Below are 15,508 nucleotides of genomic sequence, written 5' to 3' on the forward strand. Positions count from 1 at the left end.
GGAAACTCCAGATATTGCAGTCATCTCATCAGCGATTGGCCCAGTGGTGCTGGGCTAGGCCAGCCACCGCCTCTCCACTTCCTGCCGCCAGACGCTCCGGATGCACTTCCGGCGTGCCTTTACCTCCTCTTGCGCTCTCATGTTAATGGCGGGTGGCGTCTGCTGAGGAGAACGCGAATAACCGCTCCCGGCACAGGGAAAGTCTCCCTGCCTGCCCCATTTCCTCTCGCCGCCAGTATTCGAGCTAGTCAGCATGTCCGTGGTGCCGCCCAATCGCTCACAAACCGGCTGGCCCCGAGGGGTCAACCAGTTCGGCAACAAGTACATCCAGCAGACGAAGCCCCTCACCCTGGAGCGAACCATCAATCTGTAAGTGCGGCCTGGCCTTAGCGCGCTGCCTTCGCGGGCACTCCCTTCCTCTTTAGCGCTCCTAAAGACTCCAGGTCTTCTGACGCGTCCCTGGCCCTCGGCGGGCTCCACGCCTCCCCACCATCTCCAGTCCCGCTCGCGGACGCGCGCTTTTGAAGATCCCTCGGGGCCCTTTCCTGGTCCTCGGGCGCCACGGGGTTAGAGTCCTACTTGGGAGGAGGTTTTCCTTTTCTGGAGAGAAGGCTTGCTCCCCTGCCCCTCCATTCAGTCATTGTAGGAAAATCCCAAGTTTGTTTTGAACTCACCCCCCTCCCCACGTCTCCAGAGGTAACCTACTGGAAAAGGTGTGTTTATTTTTCCTGTCCAATGTTTCTGTTTTCACCTCGTTTGTGGTATTGTTTTTGTGTTTTTTTATCTGGTATGAATGGTGTAATGTATCGTTTTTGCAGTTTTCACTTTTCTGTAGCGGTAAGCTTTCGAGATCTCGGTATGAAGCTTAGGTTTAGGTTTTTTCTCTTAACTGCTTAATTGCATTTGGGCTCTTGAATGCAGCACATTTTATTCCTGTGTTCAGAACTAGCTGGCTTACCCTATGCATTCACCTGCGGCATTGACTGCCGCAGCGACCGGGGTCAACCACCGCGTAGGCCCCAGCTTAGGGTGGATTCTGTTAGGGTTGGGCTTTCATTCAGACCGTGGAGGGGACCAGCCTGCAGCCCCAGAGAGTCCACTGTTGGCCTGCGTTTTTATTTTCAACACTTTTCTGTTTAAGCCCTTCAAGCCCTTGCGTGTCGATGTCACTCACAAAAGTCCTCTTGCAGTGGTGGGTAATTGGCGTTTGGGCTCTGTCTTGATCAAGAAATTGTCAGAATATCCTTTTTCTTTTCTTTCTTTCTTTCTTTTTTTTTTTTGCTTTAAATAATATCTTAGAGTTTGTGACCCACCGTGGTGCTGACCCTAATGGAGGAAAGTAGCCAGTTTATACTGGTCAGTATTTATAAGGTACAAGAATTTACTGATACTGGGGTTTCCATGAGAAACTTTAAGTGTTTCTCTATTTTACATTCAAATAAATGAACTTGTTCCCTTCAACAGTGATTTGAAATGGAAAAGATGGTGGTTGTTATTGCTTTATTTGACAAAACAGGTGCTGGCTTGGAAAGTTAGATAATAGAAATGTTAGGTTTATTAAATCTGTAGGTAGATAGTGGTGTATGTACAAGCTAATATCTCTAGCCAGTACATTAGCATAATAGCAGTTTAATTTCAGACCTCTTCTTCAAAACATCTTCATAAGATTTCCATGAAGTGGAAAAGGTAATTTTTTTTTTCTTTTCATGTGAAAGCACAGCTTCTGGATTACTTTGGTAATTAGAGCTAGGGCGCACGGTTTTCTCTTGAGTTAACTTTATTCCTGGACCAATTTGCATCAAATGACTACGTGGAATTAACTTGGTGAAATGTTTTTATTTTTGCCCCATGAAAGTTATGGGTTGATGGGGATGCCTGGGTGGCTCATTCAGTTTAAGTGTCCAACTTTGTGGCCCAAGTCATGGTCTCAGGGCTCTTGAGTTCAAGCCCTGTGTCAGACTCTGTGCCGACAGCTCAGAACCTGGAACTTGCTTCAGTTTTCTGTGTCTTCCTCTTTCTTTGATCCTCCTCTGCTTGTGCTCTCTCTCTCTCTTAAACATAAATAAACATTAAAAATTTTTTAAAAAGTTGTGGGTTGATGAATTTACAGAACATTTCCTCTCCTGTATAAATACAGTATTCAGAAAAAAAATCACTGTTGTGAACTCATTTCACCAGGGTGCATTATAATCTAACTTGAAAACAAGTCCTCTTCCCCACAATATACTTTATTTTAGGAAATATTGCATAAATGCCTACTTTGTATCAGGCACTGGGCATAATGCTTGGTGTACAATGGAGAAGTCCCTGCTTTGCTAACTGAAGAGATGATGGAAAGTAGTGGCTCATCTTGTAGAAAAATAAGTATTAGTCTTTAACACCTATAGTTAATAGAATTTCTGATTAGATTGGTAGAGGAGCTCTAGGGAGCATTAGCTAGGTTGTCGATATTAGTATGACAGCCATGATAAAAAACCAGGGGAGTACCAGACATCCAGATGGCCACTTCTCTAAGCATTTGAGGGCCTTAAGGATGGTGTTGTCTATAGTTGAAAGTTCAAGTGTGGGTAGCAGCTTGATCTAATGGAAGCTCTGACTTTATAGTCCAGAGAGCTGGATTCTAATCTTTGCTGTCACATTAACTAGCTGTGTAACTTTGGACAAATCCTGTGTCTCTGAGTACAACATATACACCTTTATACCATAGTTTCTTTATCCGTGGTTGGAATCTGTCATGGTAAATTATTGTCTTCAGTTCTCACGTGAGATGTTTGTCTTTGGATCACAGGTACCCTCTTACCAATTATACTTTTGGTACAAAAGAGCCCCTCTATGAGAAGGACAGCTCTGTTGCAGCCAGATTTCAGCGCATGAGGGAGGAATTTGATAAAATTGGAATGAGAAGGACCGTAGAAGGGGTTCTGATTGTCCATGAACACCGGCTACCACATGTGTTACTGCTGCAGCTGGGCACAACTTTCTTCAAATTGTAAGTGTCACTGGAAATTAACAGCAAGACAACTTTTAGGATTGCTGTTTTATGCAGCTTTGGAATACAGTTTTAGACCTTAGTCATTTATTTCCGCAAACACTACTGTTAATGGAGTCTTCAGAAAGAGGAATTCATAAGTCATTTTCCTCCAGGGTAGTGCTCATTTATTGCCTAATTAGAAATCTGCATGTGTCTGTATATTGCTAATAATTGAGCCTGATAGAAGCTCTGTATAGCAAATAAGTCCAAATTCAATTTCTAGGTATCATTGTAGCATTACTAAGAACAATTGATATTATTTCTTTCTTAGGATGAATAGTGTTTATTTTTCTTAAAATGACTTACATATTTATAGATAACTATTTAGTTTTATCATTTAAACTTATAAATCTCTCAGTATTATACATTTAGTCCACAACTATTTGACCAGATTATACCAAAAAGGTCAAATCCTTAGATAGGAATTCTTGAAAAATGTCCCATTTTTCAGACCTAAAGAATGTGGTCCACTGCCTCTCTGGGCGAATGTCCCATTTTTCAGACCTAAAGAATGTGGTCCACTGCCTCTCTGGGCGTTTCTAGAATCCATTTTCACCAGATAGCTTCCAGAGAGAAGAGATTGGGATGGACTCATGGCCAGCAGTTATATTTGTTATGTTACATGTTTTGTTTGTTTAAAACTAGGGTTTGTGTACTGTTAGTCTGGTGACTTAATACAATGAATTCAACTTTCTAGCACATTCTTTCCCCTCCCTTTACATTTGTTTGCTTTGATTGCCTTAGGCAACATTGAAATATATGTTATTCAGTTACATGATAGAAATTAAGCATTATTTTTTTTCTTCCTGTTACCCTAAAATTGTATTAAGTTGAAAGCTGAAATTCTTTTATACAGACCTGGTGGTGAACTTAACCCTGGAGAAGATGAAGTTGAAGGACTAAAACGCTTAATGACAGAGGTATTTTTCCATTTAACCACTTTTGCAGTTTGATTCTTGCCCTGAATACCACCAACTTAATGGATAATTAGGCTTTTTATCTCTTGTGGAAAGGATAAGTTTATTTTGAATAGTTTTCAATAAATAAAACATAAACAACAGTGTTACTACAATGTTTAATTTCTGCAAGTTGATCTTGTGCTTTATCTTAACTTTTTTTGTTGTTGTAATGTTGTTCTAACAATAATGGTTAATAAAAGCCAACATTTATTGAGTACTTCTTGTGCTAGGCACTGTTCTGAGTGCTTTACGTGCAATAACTCCTTCAACCATCACAACAGCCCTTGGAGGAAGTACTATAATTAATCCCATTTTACCCATTAGGATACTGGGCCCAGAGGTTCAAGTAACTTGCTTGACGTTTACAGCTAGTATGTCGTGGCTGGAGATTTGAATGTAGTATTATTCCAGCGTAGACCGCTATAGGGTTTTGACAAGAGAATGATTACTGCTAAATACCTATTTTCGTTTTTGCACTTTCATCTTTTAACCTTTACTCAAATTGTGCCACCTTTTAAAAGCACTCTAATGGGGGCGCCTGGGTGGCGCCGTCGGTTAAGTGTCCGACTTCAGCCAGGTCACGATCTCGCGGTCCGTGAGTTCGAGCCCTGTGTCAGGCTCTGGGCTGATGGCTCAGAGCCTGGAGCCTGTTTCCGATTCTGTGTCTCCCTCTCTCTCTGCCCCTCCCCCGTTCATGCTCTGTCTCTCTCTGTCCCAAAAATAAATAAAAAACATTGAAAAAAAAAAAAAAAGCACTCTAATGTCTGCTCTAAAGACTAGGGGCCAAATGTATATAGATGCTCGAGATTTTGAGATTGCAGGTTGTTTTCACTTTTTAGCATGCAATCCTTCCCTCTTTAATTGCAAAACTAATATACGTTTTGTGCCAAAACCTTGGCAGATACAGAAAAGCAGAAGGAGAAACAAAGCTAAAATCACCTGTAATTCTGCCACTTTGACCTACTGGTTTATCTTTCCAGTATTTTTTCTGGTGCATTGTAACTTTTAAATATTGTGCTGTGCTTAGACTTCCATTCATATGTGGTTGATTGGACCTAGTTGCTTAGCTCAGCTCCTTCTCAAAACTCCACCAAAAAGGAAGTAAAGAGTTTTTGTTTTTTTATTTAAGATATAAAGTCAGTAGGATTGAAGGAGTGTAAGATGAGACAAAAGCGAAAAAGAAATTTTAGGAGCTAGAAAGCAGATGGGCAAGTCACATCTGTCTTAGCAGAAACTCTCAACAGGAAGGTAGTCCAGGACCTAGCACTACAGAGCAAAAGGTTGAAGGATTGGAAGTGCCAGGTGCCCATGAAAGTGGGGGCATGCATGGACTGAAAACTGGGTTGATTGACAGTTTGTATAGGACGTATTTCTATATCTAGGTCATCTTGCCTACTCTGTACAGTTAGACAAAGACTAGCTGGTGATTGATTGTCAGTAGCTATTCACTCAGAGAACACTAAGCATTGAAAAAGTAGAGGAGATGAGAATAAGTGAGAGTTTACATCCTCAGTAGTGAGACTTCTAGACTTCTACTAGACTCATAAAATGGTGACAACTAGGCTTACATACGTACTCTGGGCTGAAGGTTGGAGGTTTTGTTTCTGGAGAAAGTGGCCAGTCCAAAACAAACAAACAAACAACCCTCCAGATGATAGTATTTGAGAATCTTCCCAAAGAACAGTGTGATCCTATCACAGAGAGGTGATAGTTAAGCATCTTATTGCTTTACTCCTAATTGTGAGCCAGGCTTTTGGAGAAAGTGTCTTAAGAAGAAAGAGAGTAAAAGAAGCAAATGAAAGTCAACAGAAACAGAAAACTCAGCAACAAAATTATGACTCGTATTTTTGGTGTGATGAAAGGAGATAGCTCATGTGTGGAACACTGTGCCATAAAAAAGACTATTCAGCCAACAAGAAAGAACCCATGATATTAGAATGTTAGCAGAAACAAAAAATTCAGTAGAGGGTTAAAAGATTGAATTGGCAAAATCTAGAAAGTAGAATGAAAAGGTAAAACAAAGGTAAGAAAAGACAAAATTAGTGGGTCATTCTAGAAGGACCAGAATAGATTATAGATAAATAGAACAAAGGAGGAATAGCAAAACAATAACTCAAGAAAATTTCCCAAACTCAAATAACATGAGTTTTCAGATTAAAAAAGACCTATTGGCCTTCCCTCTATAATGAATGTTAAAAGATCCATGCAAAGGCATATCATCATGAAATTTTATTTTTTTTATTTTAGAGAGAGAGCATGTGGGCAGAATAGAGGGATGGTGGGGGAGGGAAGAGAGAGATAATCTTAAGCAGGTTCCATGCTCAGTGCAGAGCGCAACACAGGTCTCGATCCCATGACCCCAGGATCATGACCTGAGCCAAAATCGAGTCAGATGCTCAACCAACTGAGCCACCCAGGCGCTCCTGAAATTTTAAGTACGTAAGGATAAAGAGAAGATCCTAAAAACTTCCAAAGTTGGACAGGGGAGGAGAGACAGGAATTAAATCCAAAGCATCAAAATTAGAAATGGTATTGTCTTCCTAGAAATAACACCGAAGTTAAAAGGTCTGGGAACATGCCTTTGTAATTCTGAGAGAACATGATTTCTGTCATAGAATTTTCTGTCTAATCAAACCATAAATCAAATGTGCAGGTAAAAAATTTATTTCTAGACCTACAGTTTCCAGAAATATATCTCTTGTACCTTTTCCCAGGAAGCTCCCAGGAGGTGGTGTTCACCACCAAAATGAAAGAAAAAACTAAGAAGATACAGTATTCAGAATATAGAGAGGATCTAACAACACAGGAAAGAGGAAAAGGGAAGTCCTAGGCCTCCAACTGTGAGGCAGGGCTGAGAGCATCTACAGAGTGAATGGTGGAGGATATAGAAAGTCTGTCAGTGGGGCGCCAGGGTGGATCAGTTGGTTGAGTGACTTCGGACTTTCGATTTTGGCTCAGGACATGACGCTGGGGTCATGGGATTGAGCCCTGCATTGGGCTCCAAGCTAGATGTGGAGCCTGCTTGGGATTCTCTCTCCTCTCCCTCTCTCCCTCTCTCCCTCTCTCCCTCTCTCCCTCTCTCCCTCTCTCCCTCTCTCCCTCTGCCCCTCTCCCCCAGTTGTGTGTGTGTGCTCTCTCTCCAAAACAAAACAAAAGTGTCTTAGGAAAAAATGAAAGTGATAGAATATTTGACGTTTTGAGAAAAAATTTAAATTCTTGGGAGAATGTGGAGATGAAGTAGTGATAGTGAATGATACGGATATATGAGATAGTTATTAACTCTGAAAGAAAAGGTTAGTTGCGTAGTAACAAAATGTAATTATGGTTTACTAAACACTCTGGTATGTCTGATTCACCTAGTTACAGTAATTTAAGTACCGAATATAAACTTAATCAAATGGTGGAGGAGAAAGTATGAATGGAGGATGTAATTTTTGAGATCCAAATTCTCACCCACAGTAGAGGGTGTTAATGGTTTTTTTTCTTTAGGTTTATAAAAACATAATAAGGTAATCAAAAAATGCCAAAAAGAATGCATTGAAAGTGTAACTGTAGTGGAGAATCCTGATAAACACTACCTCAGTCGGGTGATCAAGATTAACATCAGTGAAAAGTCCTGCCGATAGAACGTGCCCTGATGTGATGTGATGAGAATGGTACTTTAGCTCTGTGGTCTTCCTCTCCAAACTTCCCAAAATCTATAATCCCAGTCTAATTGAGCATTTTGCAAAATATCTGATCAGTGTTCCTTAAAACTGTGAAGATCATCAAAGACAAGGAAACTTTGAGAAACTGTTACAGTCTACGGGAAAAATTGTGCATAATTTAAATGTAGCTTAGAGGAGATTCTGGGACTAGAAAAGGACATTAGTTAAAAACTAAGGATATCGCAATAAAGTATGGGCTTCCAGTTGATTATAAAGTATCAGTATTGGTTCCTTAGTTGTAACAAACATGCTGTCCTATTATGAGATGTTAATAATAGGGGAAACCGGGTATGGGATATATAGGAAGTCTGTAGCATCTTTGCATTTTTTTTTTCAGTAAATCTGGAGCAGTTTTTTGTTCGTTTGTTTCAAGTTTTTATTTAAATTGTGATTAATATGTAGTATAATATTAGTTTCAGGAATAGAAGTTAGTGATCCATCAGTTGCTCATTACAACAATAATACCCATCACCCATTTATCCTATCATCCTGCCTACTTTCTCTCCAGCAACCCTCTGAAACTTAAACAGTTTATTTAAAAACAAGGGGAATGCTTGTAAAAATAGAGGCAAGTATTGGAAAACAGCTAAGAGTTGAAAGTTGTAGCCAGTGGAAATTGGGAAAGTGGGACAGGGAACTTCTCATGGTAAACCTTGTAGAACCATGTTCGACCAATAAAAATGTATGGAGTGTGATTTTGATTAAAATAACTTAAGTCTAATGCAATGCTGCACAGATTTATAAAAATGAGAATTGTGAATTTGGAACACTTTTTTCTATAATTTAGGTAGGTGGGTGATTTACATAAGCCTCAGCTTGATTCTGGAAACACTATTGTATGTATGGCATTGGCTGATGTAAGTAATTCATCACCTTTGGTTTTCCATGTGTGGTCAGGATGTAACAACAGATTGTTGGTCCTGTAGAGTTATGTTGATGCTAGATTGTCATTTTGGCACTCATAGTGTATGTCTTGGGCCAAGTGACACAGGTAATATTAGATAAAAAGTCATAAAGAGGAAATCTATATTTTCACAAAAGAAGGATATAAATGGATTGTTTATTGGGTGTCTTATTTCTTTTTAACAGATACTGGGTCGTCAAGATGGAGTCCTGCAAGACTGGGTCATTGATGACTGCATTGGTAACTGGTGGAGACCAAATTTTGAACCTCCTCAGGTCAGTGCTCATTTATATTTGCTGGGCATTTGGGTAAGTAGAAAACGAATTTAATTCTAGCCATTTGAAAAGAGCGTAGTAGAATTTGACTTGAAATTTTCTTTTCTCTCTCCTTAATTTAGATAAAAAATGAAAAAGCCAAGCATTTGTTCTTTTAAAGGAAAATTTCAAACCTACAAAAGTAGAAGGAATAGTGAAAATACATGAATCCCATTACCTGTCATCCACAGGTTAACAGTTAGCAACTCATGGTCAGACTTCACCTGCAACCCCATTTCCCCTGCCCTTACCTTGGATTATTTTGGAGCAAATCCTAGGTATCATTTGGAATGTAAATATTTCAGTATGTATTTCTAAAACACAAGGGTCTTTTTAAAAACACGACCACAATACACATTCTCACATTAATAAATTATTCCATGAGCTCATTAAATATGTATATCCCTTGACTAGTTTCAAGTTTTATTTTTATTTTGTTTTCTAATTTGTTTAAATTAGGATAGTCTCTTAAATCTCTTTTGGCTGGTTGGTTTCCTATTTCTTTTTTTCCTTGCAATTTATTTGTTAATGAAAGCAAGCTATTTAAAGTCTTTTGTGTTTGCATTGCTGATTGCATCTGCCTGTTGTCGTTGAACATGTAGCTCTTTGGCTTCTGTCCTATAAACTGGTAGTTAGATCAAGAGGCTGGATTTGGCTAATGAGGGAGTGCAAGGCTTACTTACCATAGGCAGTATATTGTTTATTGCTGCATAATAAATGATCCCCAAACTTAGCAGCTTAAAACAGCAAACATTCGTTATCTTCATTTCTCAGGTTCAGGCATCTGGGAGCTGCTTAGCTGTGTAGTTCTGGCTCCTGGTCTCATGAAGTTATGGTCAGGTTGTCAGTGGGATTGCATCCCCTCCAGGCTGGACTCAGGCTGAAGGATCTAATCCCAGGTTCACACATGTGTTTGTCAGCGGGCCTCTCCTCCTGGACTGTTGGACTGAAGGCTTCAGTTCCTTGTTGGGTGTTGACCCGAGGCCTCTCTCTGTTACCGTGAGAGCGTCTCCACAGTGTAACTCCCAGTAAGGCAGCGGGCTTCCACTAGAGCTTGAGATCGGATATAGAGATAGTGACAGAGAGAGTGCTCAAGGAGGAAGTTGTGGTCTATTATAACCTAATCTTGACAGTGTCATACCATCACTTACTTCTGTATGCTATTGGTTGCACAAGCCAACATGGTACGTTGTAGGAGGGCACTGCACAAAGGTGTGGATACCGGGAGACCGTGGGGGTCATCGTGGAGGATGGCTGCCTCCGATGGTATCGTGCCCTTCCATCAGAAGTTTTTTAATGTCTGGTTGTCTCTTTCTGTAATGTTAGTGGCTCATTGATAATAGTTTTTTGGGTTACATTACGGTTGTGATAGTTTTATTAAGGAAAACTTCTCTCATCAACTATTTGGTTACCGTGAGGTACAGTTTGTATAGGAAAGAATAGATGCGTCTTTTCATAAGAATGAATGAATTTATTAGTATCCTCCAAAGATGTTATTCAAGAGAAAGAATAAGACAAAGACTTGGGTACAGACATTTTGTTTGGGAAGTGATCCCAGAAAGCAATAGACTGATGGGAGAGGGCAACCAGAAACAGCAATAGTCAAAAAAAGAAGGGCACATAATTGATTTTATTATAACTGTGGGCAACTGGATCCTGCTGAGGACTGTGAGGAACCATGTGGAATGTACCAAATTGTTCCATCAGAAGGATGGAAGACTGGAGATTCATACCCCATTGGATAGGGGTTAAATTAACTCCCTTGCACTTTCATGTTGAGTCTGAACATTGGTTGATTTTTGGGGGCTTTGGAAATGCTTTGAGGCTGAAAAGCAGAGACTGAGACAGTGGCAGCAAGCTGGGAGCTTTCTAGCACTTCCCAACACAGCTGCCCTGAAATCTGAAGTGGGATGGGATCTGAGGTGGGTGATGAGGGGCACAAAAAGTGTGTTTCATTGACCTTTTAAAGTGTCATATGACCTCATGGATTTAAATACATTTGTTGTGTTTTAATCCATTGTAATGATTGATGATGGTAATGATGTCCAAGTTTTCTCACCTTTAACTGATGAGAGCCTCTGATCCTGAATCCTATAGACAAGGCTCTATGACTTGGATACCTTCTTTGCATTATGTGGTGTTCCAGGTTAAGAATCATACAAAATATCAACCAAGTAAAGATTAAATTATTATGTCTGTCCTCTTCCTTCTGACTCTCTAGTATAGCTGAAGGATAGGAAGATAAGGCGCTGTGGAAGCTGGTGCTAGTACTCACTCCCTGAGGATTGTCCTGGCCTTAAGAAAGTATCCGCTATCTGGAAATAGTGAAGTTCTGGTCCAAAGATACATGAAACAATTATTTTAAACTTTTTATGGTTTCTTGAACATTCTTTGATCGAACTGGAAGCTCAGTAATAAAAGTTTTCCAGGCTACTTGCTAAATGCCCTCATCTCCCCTACCGAAGTGCTAGGACAGTTACTTTAATTCACTGAACCCTAGGGTTGGCTCTGCTAGCATGAGGTGTAACGCAGGTGTTGTGTGTAGGTGTTACGTGTTTATTTAATACACTTGGGGTAGTGGTTAGGTGTCAGTGGGAAAAGAGCATGACACTGTCTCCCTGTCTTTTTGTATAAAGTGCCCTTGGCTTAAAATAAACACCAAGAGGAAGACTGGAGAAGAAAGGCTTAAAAGAAAAGGAACATGTAGCCATAAGTAGAAGAAAATTGGGGTAATTAATGTCAGTCACTTTGGTTTGGTCATGGTGTGGGAGCTTTTGTTTTATGTGAACCACAGGTCTCCCATAGCCTGTGCTATTCAAACTACTACTTACCTTTTTGTTTGTTACTGCCAGTGCCTGGTTTTCATGATCATGTAGGGCGCCTCCAAAGCCTGGGATGGTTGTCTTCGTTCATCATACTTTAGGGATGGCTGCGCTGTGTAATTATTCTGACTGGAATACTGAGATAATCCAGTGAGGGGTATTATTAGTGGGAAGTAACAGGCTTTTGTAGTGTGATGATGGTTGAATAGATGAGGTTGAATCCTGATGTCACTACTTACTTGTGTAATCTTGGGAAAGACCTTTAGCTTCTCAGTGTAAGTTCTTACATTAAATGGGGGGGATATTACTTTCTTTTGGCTGCCTCTGTTTTATCCTACTCTCCCCTTATATCTATTTTCAGCATTTTTCAATTGCCCTGCCCTCAAATACAACTCCCAAAGCCAAAGTAGATTTTTCTGAATGTATTATGGGGAGGTGCAGGAGAGATCTGTATCCCAGACTTTTAAATTTTGCTCTGTCAAAATTCTTTCTGAGGTTGTAGCCTCCCCTCTCTAATTTTCTTTAGAATCTCTTAAGTTCTCCAAAATATTTTCTGCATTTTCACAAGGAACTTGATTCTCTCCAGCTGATAGGACTCCCCTTCCACTGCTCATCTGGTGTTCCTGAAGCGTGCATCCAGCGTGTGTGTGGCATCATTGGGGGAGGAGCATCTTGTCAAATACCTCACAGGCCATATTTAAACTTTTAATATAGCAAATATGTCCACATCAGAATTCTAGAAAATTGAACTTAGTGATTTTTTTTTTTTAAACAACTTTTATTAGAACAGTACTTAATGTCAGACTTCATTGGGTTGTAAATTTCTCAAGCTGTCAATCCTACGACTGCATATTTAATTGACTTGAATGGTTTTCTACTTATTACGTTGTGTTTATTAAACATTTGTCTATTAGAACATCTGTTAGGTACTAGGTTTTGGTCAAGGCCAGACTAGAAGGGGTTCTAGTTCTCCCAACAGTATACATTGTATTGGGAAATAAACATATAAAGAAATAATTGAAACCACAGGATACATGTTAAGTAAAATTGTGTTGGCATTATGAGAACTTAGTCTCTAAAGGTTGATATTTGATCGTAAGGTATGAAATGGAAGAAGTTGATAAATAAAGGTATGGATTTGATTAAGGGATGTCTTGGCAAATACAAATTCTTCTCTTTTGCTATTTTAGTATCCGTATATTCCTGCACATATTACAAAGCCTAAGGAACATAAGAAGTTATTTTTGGTTCAACTTCAAGAGAAAGGTAAGTTAGTTTGTTTTCGAAAGCACCCACCTAAAAACTTTTGTAGAGTAATTTCAAGAATACTTCTATTGGTGTTTTCTCCACGTTCCTTAAAATTTTGGATTTATTCTGAAAATAAAAGCACATACTATGTTTGTACAGAATTCACTAGTTTTTCTTATAGGTGTGCCAGTCATGCTATAGGGGGGAAAGTAAATTTAACTAGAGCATAAAATGCCATTTGGTGGCATTTTGAAAAAACTCTTATTGATACATTGTAACAAACTGAAAATTTTAGATGATAGATGAACTGATTTTTTTAAATACCATATTTAGATCTGTTGTACATTTTAACAAATAATTATTCCACGTCTTAAAAATGGAATTAATAAATTATAAACCCGAGGCTCTGCTCTTCTCCTTGTTCCCAGGGCCAGCACTTCTAAGGTGCTCTTACTTGTTAGCAACATGAACTATGAACTTTGCCCAGAAGATACAACCAAAAAATGTGTTAATGAGAATTACCTTTTTCCTCAAAAGTTTCTCAAATGTAAAACCAGTGAGTGATGAATTTATGAATGAAGTAGAAGCAGTGATTGTATAAGAATTTACAGAAAATGAATACTGTTTTATTTTATTTTAGCCTTGTTTGCAGTCCCTAAAAATTACAAGCTTGTAGCTGCACCATTGTTTGAATTATATGACAATGCACCAGGATATGGACCCATCATTTCCAGTCTCCCTCAGCTTCTGAGCAGGTATAGAAAGTTGAACATTCTGTGGCTGATTTGTCTGAATTGCCAGATTTAAAATATTCTGAGCTGGTTGAGAAGGGGGTAATTATGAATTTTGGTTTTTAAGGAAACTAACACGTAGATGGATTCATAGTTAATGTACAAGCCATAGAGTAAATATGACTGACTAAAAAGTCCCCAGACTCCTCAAGTTGCAGCATGACATTCTTGTAAATCCCAGAAGTGTACCAGCGGTGCTCTTCCCCAAATCTGATTTATTTATTTTTTTACTGTTAAGATTGAAGTCTTCATTCAAAGAAGAGATGGTAAAATGGCAGTCAGCAGTGTATAATAAAAACCAGGGAAATTATCTGTATAAAAATGTGGAGAATTGAATCTCTTGGTGTAATATGTTCTCTTTCGTCTTCAAAACCTGCTATAGTTAGGCCTATTGGGTATGTGGGATTAAGTCTTGAATTTTGACATACATGGAGGTTTTTTGTGTTTCTTTTGGCAGGTAGAGTGATAAGTGCATTAAAAAAAAAAAAGTTGGCTTGTACTGTTTGAGGAGCCTTCTATGGATAGGGATCGCAGAACAATGTGGTGGCTAAGAATATAGATTCTGAGGGTAGTGTTTGGATTTGAATTCTATCTTTAATAACTTCCTGGCAGTGTGACCTTGGACAAACTCTCCTGTTTGCTTGTTTCTTCACCTGTAAATCAGGGTGGTAGTCCCCACTTCATAGAATTGTGAGGAGTGAGTAAAATGATGCATCTGAAGTGCTTAACAATAGTGCCAGGCGCCTGGCAAATGCTGACATAAATATTAGTTCAAAAACATTTCCAGTAGTGATTTTGGCTTTCTGTGAAACCTTGTTGATTAGGAAATTGGTCTTTCTATTTTGTTACCTGAATCAAACTTTATCTTTTGCTCCTCTTGGTCTGATGATGGGTTAAAAGTTGAAGTATGACATATGAAAAAGAGCCCTAACATCACTTATCAGGTATCAGGAACTGTGCTGAATGGCAGAGTACCATGAGGTATAAAAATTTTCCTTCCCACAAGGAACTTGTTAGTGGATAATTAATCAAATGTACACTCTTAAATTTTGTTTTTAGTTGTAAGTATTTAACAACACTTATTTAATGTGTAAGACCAGACAGGTGAGAGAAAAAGTATGTCTCCGTATAGAAAATGCCAATAATGTCAAAGGAGGGCAGAAATGTTCACATTTCTTTATCATCATCTACGGTAAAAAACTTTGTAAATTATGCTGTTTTTAATAAAGATATTGTTCTTTCTAAAATTCAGGTTCAATTTTATATACAACTGAATTCCTGCACAGTGGAGAAGTAAAAGAAGCCGTCTCTGTGAGCACAGCTATAACACATTGTAGAATAAACATGGTAGACAAGGTTTTTTTTGGTTTTGTTTTGTTTTGTTTTTTATCTCTTCCCCAATCCCTAAATTGCTACCTACTTTCTGTTTGAATAGTAAAGTTAATATGAAGAACTAGATAGTGGTGTAAACAAATGTGATAAAGTTTAATTTACTTTTGGTTCTACTCCTACTTTTTGTACAACATTAAAGAGTATGGACTTCTTTCTATTTGTATTTTTGTTTTTCACATTAAACTTGGAAAATTCTTACAGGTGAGGACTGGTTTTTTTCCCCCCTCGTAGGCTGATGAATATTTAAAGACAATGGCAGATTTAGGTCAGTTGAGTTTATGGGACCCTTGTTCTGAGGTCATAGTTGGGGTATACTCCAAGACTGTGTTCTAGATTTTTG

General features: G+C 38.9%; 1 protein-coding gene across 1 annotated transcript; it reads left to right on the plus strand.

Annotated features, from left to right (window-relative positions):
* The first annotated feature begins 108 nt into the window (after window positions 1–108).
* Window positions 109–15,368, plus strand: NUDT21 (nudix hydrolase 21). The gene is made up of 7 exons (XM_047836296.1): window positions 109–369; window positions 2,789–2,989; window positions 3,888–3,951; window positions 8,787–8,876; window positions 12,928–13,003; window positions 13,626–13,740; window positions 15,029–15,368. The coding sequence occupies exons 1-7, from the start codon at window positions 254–256 to the stop codon at window positions 15,048–15,050; spliced, it is 684 nt and encodes a 227-aa protein (XP_047692252.1). The 5' UTR covers window positions 109–253; the 3' UTR covers window positions 15,051–15,368.
* The last annotated feature ends 140 nt before the right edge of the window (window positions 15,369–15,508 follow it).

This window comes from Prionailurus viverrinus, chromosome E2 (genome assembly GCF_022837055.1).
Source record: "Prionailurus viverrinus isolate Anna chromosome E2, UM_Priviv_1.0, whole genome shotgun sequence".
NCBI lineage: Eukaryota > Metazoa > Chordata > Mammalia > Carnivora > Felidae > Prionailurus > Prionailurus viverrinus.